The sequence below is a fragment of the Mesoplodon bidens genome (genome assembly GCF_964165515.1).
Source record: "Mesoplodon bidens genome assembly, chromosome: 5".
NCBI lineage: Eukaryota > Metazoa > Chordata > Mammalia > Artiodactyla > Ziphiidae > Mesoplodon > Mesoplodon bidens.
The window spans coordinates 126,879,025-126,893,084 of record NC_138161.1 but is presented as its reverse complement, the minus strand read 5'-3'; the positions used below and the strand labels follow the sequence as shown (position 1 = coordinate 126,893,084).

Here is a 14,060-nt window from a genome sequence, read left to right as displayed (position 1 = left end):
AAAATATCTCCAAACATTGCCTGACATCCCTTGCAGGAGTGGGGGATGGAGAATCACAACCCTCACTTTCCCTAAATTCCCCTCCATCCCCCATGGGAACTGCTGATGTAAAGTTTACTCTGTAACTGTTGGAAAATCCGAGTTACATGTGCGAAAACAAAGTCTGGAATTAGAGCTAAATTTTACTTTGTTTTGCAGGATTTAAAAAAATGCGAAACAGGTACTGCTGTACTTTATGTAATTCTTTAAAACTAAAGGTTTTATTTAAATTAGCTCAATGATATCATCATTGGAGCTTTCACATGGAAATTAGTAGCTGTGTTTTCAGAAACTTTGTTGCAGTTGATGTAAATTTTCATTTAAGGCTGTGACTTGCAACTTCAGTTGCCCTTGGAATCTGAAAACCAACAAACAATGCCCAGGGTGTATCCTAGACCGTTTCATCAGAATCTTTGGAGGTCCGGGGTGCCTGGGGCCTAAGTAATTTAAATATGCAACTGGTTTAGAATTTGCTTTTTTTTTTTTTTTTTTTTTTTTTTAAACTTCCTAAAAATCTTTTCAAAGCTAGCAGGAAACCTAAAACTCCTCAATTTAAGAAAATGAGATGAAAACCTTTCTGTGTTCTTTCTTTTACTTTGTCCTTCTGGGTATTTCCTGATTTATTTCTAGCAGCCTTGAACCCAGCCATCCAAGTTTCAAAGTGTATTTTTTTAAAAAAGGTTACAATTGCCACTACCCTGCTTCTTGGCCTCCCCCCCCCACCCCCAGCCCCTCAACATGGGATTACAGAATCCAGGGCCATCGCCTCCCCACCTCCTCCTCACAAGTCACCCTGGAACTCCTCGGAGCTCCCTTTGGGGTGAAGTGAGGTGGCAGAGTGCGAGATGCAGTGTCAGGGACCCACTGAAAGTCAGAAGACCTCGGTTTGACTTCCGTCTTTACTGAATACTAGATCTTTTATTTGGCAAGTTGGGGACCTTTCTGAGGCTCCATTCTTCCTGGAATCCCCTCTTGGCCTTCCTTGAAAGTTATAGGGTGGCTCCACATGAGCGCCTTTATGTCGCTGTATCTTGCTAAATTCTGTAAAAATGTTCTGGCAGTATTAACACTGTTGTAACGTCACTGGGAGAGGAGGAATATTCTGGCTGGCATGATCAGAAGGTTTTCTGTCTTAGAAGCTTTGAAAAAGTCCAGAAGCCTCCCAGTAAGTAAATCCAGTCTGACATTTTTTTCTTAGATTGTTATCTCGGGCTAGAGTAGTGGCTTAAAACATGTGTTATCTTTTAAATGGAATGTTTATAGACTATCAGATATGAGTTCTAGTGTGTATACTAATGTATAATGTATACATTCACCATTATGATACCATTGCTGCTTCATTAGTTTACTTTCTACTTTTAAAAATTTCCAGCCCATACATTTTCATCTTTCTGTTCATATTGTTACCTTACATTTATATCTTACATTCAGTCTTGACTGTACAAGGCAGAGAAGCCATCCATGTCTCTCTATGTAATTAGGTGTTTATGTTGTTTCTATATTTAAAAATCATTGATAATGTATGAATTTATCACAATATTTTATTATACATTTTTACTTCTTAACTGGACGGGGACGTATTTTGAAGTTTTGTCTTTCTTTGTTTTCCCTCAGAGCCACCAACCCATCTTTTAAGGACGTCTTGTCCCGAATCGAGTCCCACGAAGACTGTAGGAACTTACCCATGATCTCTTTTCTCATCCTCCCGATGCAGAGGGTGACCCGCCTTCCCTTGCTCATGGATGTAAGATGTGATCCGGTGTCTCTTTCCTCTGTGGATAGCTGTGCTGCTGCAAGTCCGATTAAGAAAATTATTCTTACCCCGCTTAAATTATATCCCGTCTATAAAATCCCCCAATTAAGTGAGAAGGTGCTGTTCGGTCGTAAAGTCCCACCTGTGTCTAATATCTTTGGAAATTATCTTCAATTTAGGCTTGTGGGGTCACTCTGAAGAAGTTAGGTTATCCCTCATTTTCTTAACATTTTTTGAAATGGGAAGAATATTGACTTCTTGGAGTCAAGAGTCCCAGATTCCTTTTCCGGCTGAGCCACTAGGCCTGTGACCTTGGGCAAGTTACTTAATCTCTTTGGGCCTCAGTTTCCTCTGGTTGACCACTAAGATCCCTTCCCTGTCACATTCCAAGATGATGAAGTGCTTCCATTTCGCACAGGAAAGAGGTCCTCTACAGCATCACAGGGCATAAACCTCCCCTATTTTGCATTGCTCAGAATGAGTGAGGAAAGTCCAGGTGTCCATCTTATCTTAGGAAACATTCATGAAGAAAACAAGTATGTGATTTTGAATAGTGGTAAGATGTGGCTGGGAGAAGAGTTGAGACTGCCAGGTGGGAAGCACAGCTGGGAGGACAGCCAGACGGTAGCTCAGGAGGGCTGCACACTGGCTGGGCTGCAACTGCAGGGGCATCCGTGAGAGAACGGGGTGGCCCGACATGACTCCCGTCCAGCTAGAGGGGCAAAGAGTTTTTTTTTTTTTTTTTAATTGAAGTATAGGTGATTTACAATATTGTGTTAGTTTCAGGTGTACAGCAAAGTGATTCAGTTTTATACATATATATTTTTTCAGATTATTTTCCATTATAGGTTATTGTAAGATATATACTGTGTTATACAGTAACTCCTTGTTGCTTATCTATTTAATATATAGTAGTATGTATCTGTTAATCCCAACTCCTAATTTATCCCTCCCCTGCCTTCCTTTCCCCTCTGGTAACTATAAGTTTGTTTTCTGTGTCTGTGACTCCTTTGTTTTGTATATAGATTCATTTGTATTATTTTTTAGATTCCACATATGTGATATCATGTAATATTTATCTTTCTCTGTCAGACTTACTTCACTTAGTATGATAACCTCTAGGTCCATTCATGTTGCTGCAAATGACATTATTTAATCCTTTTTTATGGCTGAGTAATATTCCATTTTATGTATCACATCTTCTTAAACCAGTCTTCTGTTGATGGGCATTTGGGTTGCTTCCATGTCTTGGCTATTGTAAATAGTGCTGCTATGAATATTGGGATGCATGTATCTTTTTGAATTAAGAGTTTTTGTCTTTTCTGGATATATGCCCAGGAGTGGGATTGCTGGATCATATGGTAGCTCAAAGAGTATCTTTTTGATCAAATTAAAATATTTTGGCATAGTTCTATTTTACAATGGATAATATTAACATAATGTCAGTTTTGACACACTTGCTTTTTACAAGTGAAAATACAGGGTAAAAATAAAGCAAAAAATTACAGTCGAGTAAGATTACAAAATAAATTCCATTTTCTCGATTCCATTATAAATTCTAAGAGCTATTCTGAAGAAGCACTGAAGTTTAGAAACGAGTGAAAGTGTGTGATCATGGTCACTTTGCTGGCTCTGCTGCACGGTGAGGGGAAGGCTCAGCTGTCATTTCAGAATTCACAGCACCTGCTGCTCTCCAAGGCCGCCTCAGTCTACTCCCTTTACACCCTTCCTTGTCCGTTCCCTGTGATTTAGGAACGAGATTCTCTCCTTGTAAATACTGGGAAACTTGCAGTTTTGTGAATCTAGCTCTGATTTTAAAAAAATCAATATTTATCATGTCTAAGAATAGAATGAAGCCAGGTTATCAAAACTAAGATTTGGCTCTAAAAAGGTTTATTTCCTGTGCCTAATAAGACATTTATAGAAATAATGAAACTTTGACACATATAGGAAAATATTAATTTTCAAACTTTACTATTTTTTAACAAGAAATGGTTATTTTCTAAATGTAACATTTCTAGTAATGTTATGAATTTTCAGGATTCTTTCTTTTTCTTCTGAAAACGCGTTTTAGCCGAGTTTCCTTAGATTCTGTATATTCTGTGATCTCAGCCTTTTTTTATATTCTCTCCCCTTGTGATTCTGAGGAAATTGCTTAGATAGATTGGGACTCACAAAATCTAATATACATGTTGTAGGTACCATGTTGGAGGTTTATGCCATGATTGCCCAGTAGGCTCTAAACTTTGGGGTCAGAGACCATTTTGAGATTGTGAGTAAAGCTGTAGTCATTCTCCCTAGAAAATTCAGTGTGCAAAATTTTACCTAAAATTGAAGTGTGCAAAGAAACTATGGACTCAGGATGCCTGCTCCCAGAGACAAAGACTAGTATTTTTCAAACTGCTTTTGTACCCATTAGTGGGTCATGAAATTGATTTTTGAATCATGAGCAGTGTTTTAAAAAAATGAATATAGAATAGAACGTGTGGTATATGATATATACATCGTTCATAATGTGGTTAAATATTATTTCATAAAAAACTTGTTTCAAAAAAAAAAAAAAAACTTGTTTCATTTTTATGTGCATGTCTACTGGTTGCAGTGTAAAAGTATTTCTTGCAGTGGGTCATAGTCAAAAAATTTTGAGAACCATTCATATAAATCCATCGATGGTACACTCTATGCTTTTCATGTATCACATGTAACAATCCTGACACCTGACTTTTGGATTGATAGACTTGGTGCTCGTCTGCATTTAAGGTACCAGTGGTTTGCTAGTTCCTAAAATCTTCCACCTCTGCTGGATGCCTGTTGCCCTAATCTGTTTCCTGTGTGTGAGAACCTGGCCACCTGGGCAGAATTTAAATGTACCTAAAACATGGTCTCTTCAATGTTACTTCATTTGGAGATTTAGTTAAGCTTGTTAATTGAGGTGAACATTTTTAACAGTTGAAATGGTTCTGTTGGCTTTGAATGGGTATAGTTTCAAAAGTTTTACATAATTCAGTATACCTTCAGTTGACCTTCTTTGAACTCGATTTTACCGTCGCAGAAATAGCAGTGTAAACATATCAAGGGAAAATCCAGCAGCTGTTTTTTTGATGGTTTTATTCACATTATTTCATTTGCAAATATAATAAGCTCTAATAATAATGATGATGGTGATCATTAATTTTGTCATTCATTGAGAGCCTACTGTATGCCAGGTATTCATAAAAAACTTTACATGCATTATCATTTAACTTTTGTAACAACCTTGTGATGTAATTGCATTATCCCAATTTTCCAGATGAGGAAACGGAGGCTTATGGAGGCAGGGTAGGTGACTTGCCCAAGGTCAAGTAGCTAGTCAGGAGCAGATCTGGAGTTTGAAACCAGGTTCACCCACCTCTGAAGTCTATCCTCTTATTTAACTATCCTCTGGATTAACATGGGTCCTGTGCTGTTAAAGACTATTTCCTAGTTTTGTAATCGGATTTTAATGTCATCTTCAGACTCATCTATAGTATTGTGTTCAGCATTGTTACGTTTGCTACAAGTAAGACTCCATGACTGGACGTTGGTTTTGTTTTACTTAGTACAATAAATCAGTTGACTTTGTTCTTCTTTTACTTGATTGCAGACTATCTGTCAAAAGACACCTAAGGACTCTTCAAAGTATGAAGTCTGCAAAAGGGCCTTAAAGGAAGTAAGCAAGGTAAGCGCTGAGAGTCTCATTACACAGTAATGGAATCACCCATTCAGATCCCTCTGAAGAGAACATATCTGAGTTTGATGCTGAAAACTGGTAGATTCTCATAGCCATTTGCACACCATTCTTTGGGTAGCCAAAAAACAAAGCAATGTTTGCTGTACTCAAATGAAACTGGTATTTTTACTGTTTCAGACAGTCTTGTCTTAAGGGCCTTTAGATATCTCATTTTCTTTTGGTGTCTGCATTCGATAAGTATTTATTGAGTATCCACTACAGTGCCAGGGACGATGCCAGCCCCTGAAAATATGGGGATGAATAAGACATCAGTGGTTACTGCCCTCGTGGAATGTGCTGTGTAAAGGGGAAGGCGGACATTAAATAAGAATTACAGGGCTTCCCTGGTGGCGCAGTGGTTGAGAGTCTGCCTGCCGATGCAGGGGACACGGGTTTGTGCCCCGGTCCGGGAAGATCCCACATGCCGTGGAGCAGCTGGACCCGTGAGCCATGGCCGCTGAGCCTGCATGTCCGGAGCCTGTGCTCCGCAACGGGAGAGGCCACAACAGTGAGAGGCCCGCGTACCGCAAAAAAAAAAAAAATTACAATAAAGGATGATGAGTGACATAAGAGGCAAGAACATAGTAATGTTGAAGCTGAAGCCTGATGCAAGAGTAGCTGTTGAATTATCCCGATTCTATAAACATGTTCCCAAAGACAGGAACATGTTTATAGAATTTGGAGAACTAGAATGTTCTTCATGTGACAAGAGCCCAGTTCAGGAGAGAGAGCACTGAGGAACCATGTTAGGGAATTGTGGACCTTACCCTAGGCTGCTGTGGAAGCTGTAAATTCATGTGCTGTGAAGGTGACAGTGGGTGTGAGCCCCAGTGATGAGGCCTTTGTAATTGATGAGGCTACAGATGATAGGGGCCTGTACTGATGTAATAGTAAGATGGAGAGAAGCAGACCTTCGACACTGGGGAGGTAGGCATGGAGAGTGTTTGGGTGGGCGTGTTTGCGGACAGAAATCAAGGGAAATAGTCTCTGGCTTGTGCAACCAGATGGGTGCCCTTGTTTATCTCTACAGTAGGAACATAGGGAGAAGCTGATGAGTTCCATTTAGGATGTGTCGGAACTGAGATTCCTATAGAACATCCAAGTCAGGAGCTCAGTGGAGAGACGTGAATTGGAGACGTGGATTTGTGGATCATCAGCCTAGGGATGACTTTTGAAGCTGGGAGAATGGATGAAAGTACCCAGGAGTATGTATGGTAAGAAGAGTAGTTAGTGAGTCTGAAGTACAACTGTGAAGAACACCGGACTTCATCTTGTTTAGGGAAAAGGAACCAACAGAGGAGACTTGAAAAACAAACAAAATGTACCAAAAAAGGGCTTCCCTGGTGGCGCAGTGGTTGAGAGTCCACCTGCTGATGCAGGGGACGTGGGTTCGTGCCCCGGTCCGGGAGGATCCCACATGCCGTGGTGTGGCTGGGCTCGTGAGCCATGGCCGCTGAGCCTGCGCGTCCGGAGCCTGTGCTCCGCAACAGGAGAGGCCACAACAGTGAGAGGCCCGCGCACCGCAAAAAAAAAAAATGTACCAAAGACGGAGGAAAACTTAATAAATGGTCTGGCAAATTGCATGTAATATGGTGGGGGGAAGGTCAGCCCCGTTGGGTGCTCCTGAAAGACAAAGTGGGATAATGATTGATGCGTTCACTGGGTTTATTTATCATCAGGTGGGTTGTGTCCTTGCAGAAGTGGGTGTGGAAGCCAGATTGGAGTGTGTTGAGGGCTGAGTGGGAGGTGGGAACACGCAGGCAGCTAATGTAGCTGTTTCAACAATCAGGCTGAGGGTAAAAAGACAAAAAGAGAGCTGTAGTTGAAAGGGAAGTGAGGGAGGGTCTTTTTTTTGTTTAAAGATTAGAGAAATGTGGGTTTGTTTAAATGCTAATAGGAATATTTAGCTGCAAGAAAGCAATCGAAGTTATGGGAATCAGTGAGGATACGGCCCAGGGGAGCAAAGCTCATGATCGCATCAGAAGCGTCCTAAATATCTCGAAGCTGCACATTACTTCAGAGTTTGGTACATCTTTGTACCACTTTATTGTGAAGCACTTTTTGTTTTAATCAACTTTAAATTGACTCTATTTTACTTTTCCTTGCCAATAATAACTACAAAATCATGGGTTTTATGAGCTGGTTGTTTCTTTATATATATATATATATATATATATATATTGTTTTTATTGGAGTATAATTGCTTTACAATATTGTGTTAGTTTCTGCTGTACAGTGAAGTGAATCAGCTATATGTAAACACATATCCCCTCCCTCTTAGACCCCCCAGTCCCACCCATCTAGGTCATCACAGACCACTGAGCTGAGCTCCCTGTGCTATACAGCAGGTTCCTACTAGCTACCTATTTTAAACATGGTAGTGTATTTATGTCAGACCTAATCTCCCAATTCATCCCACCCTCCTTTTCCTCCTCTGTGTCCACATGTCCTTTCTCTACATCTGCGTTTCTATTCCTGCCCTGCAAATAGGTTCATCTGTACCAAATTCTAGATTCCACATACATGCATTAATATACGATGTTTGTTTTCCTCTTTCTGACTTAATTCACTCTGTATGACAGACTCTAGATCCATCCACATCTCTACAAATGACCCAATTTCATTTCTTTTCATGGCTGAGTAATACTCCATTATATATATGTACCACATCTTCTTTATCCATTCTTCTGTTGATGGACTTTTAGGTTGTTTCCATGTCTTGGCTTTTGTGAATAGTGCTGCTGTGAACATAGGGGTGCACGTATCTGGTTTTTGTTTTTTTGTTTTTTTTAAGCTGTGGTTTTCTTTTTTTTGGGAAGATGTTGGGAGTAGGAGTTTATTAATTAATTAATTTATTTTTGCTGTGTTGGGTCTTCGTTTCTGTGTGAGGGCTTTCTCTAGTTGTGGCAAGCGGGGGCCACTCTTCATTGCGGTGCGCGGGCCTCACTGTCGTGGCCTCTCTTGTTGCGGAGCACAGGCTCCAGACACGCAGGCTCAGTAGTTGTGGCACGGGCCTAGTTGCTCCGCAGCATGTGGGATCCTCCCAGACCAGGGCTCAAACCCGTGTCCCCTGCATTAGCAGGCAGATTCTCAACAACTGCCCAGGGAAGCCCACACGTATCTTTTTGAATTAGAGTTTTGTTCAGATATATGCCTGGGAGTGGGATTGCTGAATCATATAGCAACTCAAAATATTTTTAGTTTTTGAGGAACCTCCGTATCGTTCTCCATAGCGGCTGTACCAATTACATTCCCACCAACAGTGTAGGAGGGTTCCCTTTTCTCCACATCCTCTCCAGCATTTGTTACTTGTAGACTTTTTAATGATGGCCATTCTGCCTGGTGTGAGGTGGTACCTCATAGTAGTTTTGATCTGCATTTCTCTAATAATTAGAAATGTTGAGCACCTTTTCATGTGCCTATTGGCCATCTGTATGTCTTCTTTGGAGAAATGTCTATTTAGGTCTTCTGCCCACTTTTTTATATTAAAAAGAAGTTTATCTGTGTCTTAGTCTGTTTCGGCTGCTAGAACAGCATACCGTGGACTGCGTGGCTTATACACAATAGAAATGTATTTCCCACAGTTCTAGAGGCTGGAAGTCCAAGATCAAGGTGCCAGCGTGGTTGGGTTGGGGCCCTCTTCTAGCCAGGTTGCAGACTTCTCCTTATAGCCTCACACGGCAGAAGGGAGCGAGGGAGCTCTCTGGGGCCTGTTGGAGAAAGCACTACTGTAAGTCCCCTACATATGAACAAATTCAATTTGGAGAGCGCGCTTGTAAGTCCAATTTGTTCAAAGTTAACCTAGGTACCCAACTAACACACTACTATACTGTAATAGGTTTATTATACTTTTCACACAAATAATACATAAAAAACAAATGAACACAAAAAATAAAACATTTTAAATCTTACAGTCCAGTACCTTGAAAAGTACAGTAGTACAGTACAACAGCTGGCATCCAGCGGCTGGCATTGAGTGAACAGGCAGGAAGAGTTACTGACTGGGGGAGGGAGAGGAGGTGGGAGATGGCAGAGCTGAAGGATCGTCAGCAATAGTATAGAGGGCAAGCTGCAATTTCTTTCACACCTGACGTTTTTGGCACAGGTTCTGGTTCCTTTGTGGGACCAGAGGCATGTTTGCATCTTTGAAAGCTCGAAACTTGAAGGTTCGTATGTAGGGGACTTACTGTAGTCCCATTTGTGAGGGCTATATCCTCATGACTTCTAAGCACCTCCCAAAGTCCCCATTTGCTAATACCTAATAGCATCTTCGGAGGTTAAGAATCCAACACATATTATGGGGGGATATGAACATTCAAACCATAGCAGTCTGTCAACCACTTGAATGCATTTCTTGCACCATCAGTGGTCTGCATATCCCACTTAGGGAAACAGTACGTGAAGAAACTTGGCCTGACAGGTATGAAATTACCTAAGGTCCTACTGCCCATGGGTCTCTCCTCCAGGACCCCAAATCGTATGGGGAAGGCAGTGGTGGGGGGGTCTTTAGGAGAAACTATTGTACTTAGAGAAGTTCTATCCTTGGCCATGAAAGAGATTGTGTCAGATTTTGTTTGGTTGTTACTGAGAAGTTGGAAAAGAATTCACACAGAAGAGGAAGGAGGAAGGTAATAGTAATTGAATTGAACCAGCAATGATCCTTTATTTTTTTTGAGACTTTTACACCCCAGTTACAGTAGACTGCTACATTCCTTCAGGTGTCTCTGGTTCACTTGATTTGACACTGGTTCTTTTAGGAAAGGCTGGCAAAAATGTAATGTAATTGCCTTACCTTGATACTTAACTGTATGAAGGACTCTCTGTGAAGAAGTGCCATTCCAGTGAATTGTTTTTTCTAAGGCAGCGTTTCTCTCTCTCGAGCAGGAGTCATGAATATCAGGATTATTCCTGCAATCTCCTAGTGTTGTAGGGAACCAAGGTTATCAATACAGCCAGCTCAGAGATTCATCTTCTTTTTCATTTGTGCAGGTTACTTATGGGGTTTTCTAGATTCTGGGAAAACAATGTCAGTATTTTTAACAAAAAGACTGTGTACATAGAGCATTTATGGTTCAAAATCAAAATGCAGAATTTCAATAAGAATTGCTTCCCTTATGAAAGAAATTGGGAGTTCCCAGTATTTATTTTAGACAGTGAAATTTTGTATGATGAGGCCCAAGTTTTTAGAACCGGACTCCACCTAAGGCCCTTGGGCAAGTCTCTCTAGATGGTTATTCATTCTTGGAAAAAATGAGTAATATCTTTTTTTGGTAATTAAAATGCTAATGAAATTTATTTGCATAGTGTGAATAATACTTCAGTGAAATTGCTCCTGTATGTGGCTGAAATGACGGTGACAACTTACTGAAATGGGGCTTTGGAAAGACTTACTGACTTAGTCAAACAACTCAAAAACAAGAAAGATGTTTTTATCAAGTGAAATGTGTATTTACTTCCAGATTTTCGGCTCAGATGCTGGGGCGGAGCCGGGGGGAGGGAAATTTCCAGGGAATCTGATAGTTCAGCTGGTGCAGAGTCTTGTCTGGTGTCTAAGGAGTGGTGCTCAGGACATGGTTTCTTATGCCAATGAAATCGTCCCTGCTGCTGTCTTTTATTTACTCTCCCGTGGAAAAAGAATAACTGCTTTAACGTGCACCTCATAAAAATTCTCCTTCTATTTGGAGATAATATTAAGTTATAAGCTTTTCTCTTAGTGGCAGAAGAGCCAAGTTCTCTTGAATCTTTTCCTGTAACTTATTGCTTCAGCTCTTTAAAAGAGGTAGATATCTATCTATTAACATGAAAAGATCTCTAAGCTGTGTCGTTAAGTGAAGAACATTAAGTTGTAGAACAGAACAAATAGTGTAATGACATCTAGGTAATAAAATGTGTTTATATACATATGTATGTCATCAATTTATTGAAATAGTACCCAGAATCATACACATCAGACTTTCAACCGTGGTTACTGATGGTAAAGGGAGAGGTGTGCAGAAGGGAGGAATTAATAAGGTTTTTTTCCTTCACTCCAAGTACTGCTCTGAAAGAATGCATTTAAGGTTTACAAAGATAACATTTTAAAAATAATGTACTTAACTGTCCATTACAGAAAATTTGAAGAATTGAAATAAGAGAAAATAAAATGTATCAGTAATCTTGTCAAAGACAGTGACTATTGCCATTTTACAGCGTGCCCTTCCAGTGGATGTAAATGTACACTTACACATGGATTCATGTGGTACCCATTTCATTTACTCTTCTAAATAGTGCTGCATGGCCTATGGCCTTACCTAAATGATTGTGCTCCTCTGATGATTTCTGTTAAAAAGTTTCCAGAAATGGGTTTATTGGGGAAAAAAAGGTAGGTATGATTTAAAGACCCCCAAGTGCCTTCAAGAAAAGTTGTCCCTGTATCCATGACAAGCAGAAGTATTTCTAAGTGTCTGTCTTACTGTGCACTCCCCAGCATCCAATATTCTTTTCATCTTTGTGAATTTGATATATTGAAAATACTTTATTTTCGTTTTAATTTATATTTCTACATTAGAGAGATTGAGTTCTTTTTTTTCCACATAAATTTGGCCTAAAACAAAAAATTCAGCCAAAGTTAATAAAGCTGTGACAGATGCTGAAGGAAGGCACGGCCTTAATATGCAGACGCTGATTTTAATAAAAACGCTATATCCAAATTAGCGCTTGTCCCTTCGAGATAGTCATTAAACAGAGTCCACTGATGATACCATTGCTTGATATATTTGGGGGGAACTTTTTTGTTTTTAATACGCCTTTGGAGGTGGAGGCTGGTGGAGTCTATGTTTGGAAGTTTAGGAAATAAAGATTATAACTTTATTTTCCATTTTCCCTTTCATTTTAACGTGGGATAACTAAAAAGGTATTGTCCCCCCCCTTTTTGAAGTGGCTTATAAATGATCTCTGAAGGCAGTTTACACATTAACATTTGCTGAGCGTTCCTTGTGTCTTAGGTACTGGGCTGGGCACTGAACTAACAAATATGGAAATTTCACAATCTCTGAAAGCTTCGAGGAGCCTTTTAAGGATTTCAAGCTGAGGAGTTGCATGATCAGATTTGAACTTAGAAAGACTGAAAACGTGTCTCTGGATGACACATCAGGGTAGGGCAGAAGTGATGGCAGAGAATTAGGAGGCCAGTAATCCAAAGGAGAGGGGGTTTGGGCCTGAGTGCGGGGACAGGGCTGGTGGGTGAGTGGACAGCAGGACGGCAACATGAAGGAGACTTTATGGACTGTTTGGATGTGGAGGACAAAGGAGCGGGAGGCGTCTGAGCGGTGAGGACCCAGCTTTTTGGCTTGGGGAAGCGGGTGACGCCGGGATTGATCACATAGAGAACACTGGGCCGGGGGAGGGGGTGATGAAGGTAGTGTTGAGGTTTGGTCATTCCATCCCGAGTTTGAGATGGCTCTGGGGGACCCGAGAAGAGATACCATCCAGGTAGTTGGATGTAGAGCTTAGGGAACAGACCAAGTCTGGGAGCACAGATTTGGGAACTATGAACATATATTCTTCAAGAGAAATCATAAAAATGCCCTGAGCAGTGGCTGCTTGATTGGATTTTGTTCTGTCTTAAACCTTTTAGGATATATATATTATTTTAAAGTCACTTTTTTTTTTTTTTTTTTTTAATTTTTTGGATGTGGACCTTTTTTTTTTTTTTTTAAAAGAAGACGTTGGGGATAGGAGTTTATTAATTTATTTCTTTACTTTGGCTGTGTTGAGTCTTCGTTTCTGTGTGAGGGCTTTCTCTAGTTGTGGCAAGCGGGGGCCACTCACTATCGTGGCCTCTCTTGTTGTGGAGCATGGGCTCCAGATGCGCAGGCTCAGTAGTTGTGGCTCACGGGCCTAGCTGCTCTGTGGCATGTGGGATCCTCCCAGACCAGGGCTCGAACCCGTGTCCCCTGCATTGGCAGGCAGATTCTCAACCACTGCGCCACCAGGGAAGCCCTGGATGTGGGACCATTTTTAAAGTCTTTATTGAATTTGTTACAATATTGCTTCTGTTTTATGTCTTGGTTTTTTGCCATGAGGCATGTGGGATCTTAGCTCCCTGACCGGGGATCGAACGTGCACCCCCTGCATTAGAAAGTGAAGTCCTAACCACTGGACCACCAGGGAAGTCCCCCTTTTAGGATATTTTAATTGCAATTGCCTCAGCCCAGCCAGAATATTTTCTGTGCCTAGCTTTGATCAGGTGCAGCCATCAGTCCCTGCATCAGTGAACTCCTCAAGACCATTCAGACCTAAAGATATGCTGGAACTGAAGATAGGTGTACCCTCGAAGCCTCGAATATCTGTTAGGTGACTGGAAACATCCAAGTGTCCATCAGTGGGGGATTGAATAAGTACACTGTGGAAAGCACATATGGTCGTAGCATATGTTGCATCCTATCACTCCTCTGCTGAAAGCCTGCTGGTGGCTTCTATTTGCACTTAGAATACAATCCACACACCTGAAGAACTTGCATGCTTTGACCTGGGCTGGTC

At 40.9% G+C, this 14,060-nt stretch overlaps 1 protein-coding gene across 2 annotated transcripts in view; it reads left to right on the top strand.

Moving 5' to 3' along the window:
- ARHGEF26 (Rho guanine nucleotide exchange factor 26) overlaps positions 1-14,060 on the top strand; it is a 146,444-nt gene that overhangs the window by 80,617 nt on the left and 51,767 nt on the right. For both annotated transcript variants that reach the window (XM_081235964.1, XM_081235963.1), the window contains 2 exons: positions 1,654-1,783; positions 5,415-5,489. In XM_081235964.1, coding sequence (XP_081092090.1) covers positions 1,654-1,783; positions 5,415-5,489 — 205 coding nt within the window. The remainder of the gene's footprint in view (positions 1-1,653; positions 1,784-5,414; positions 5,490-14,060) is intronic.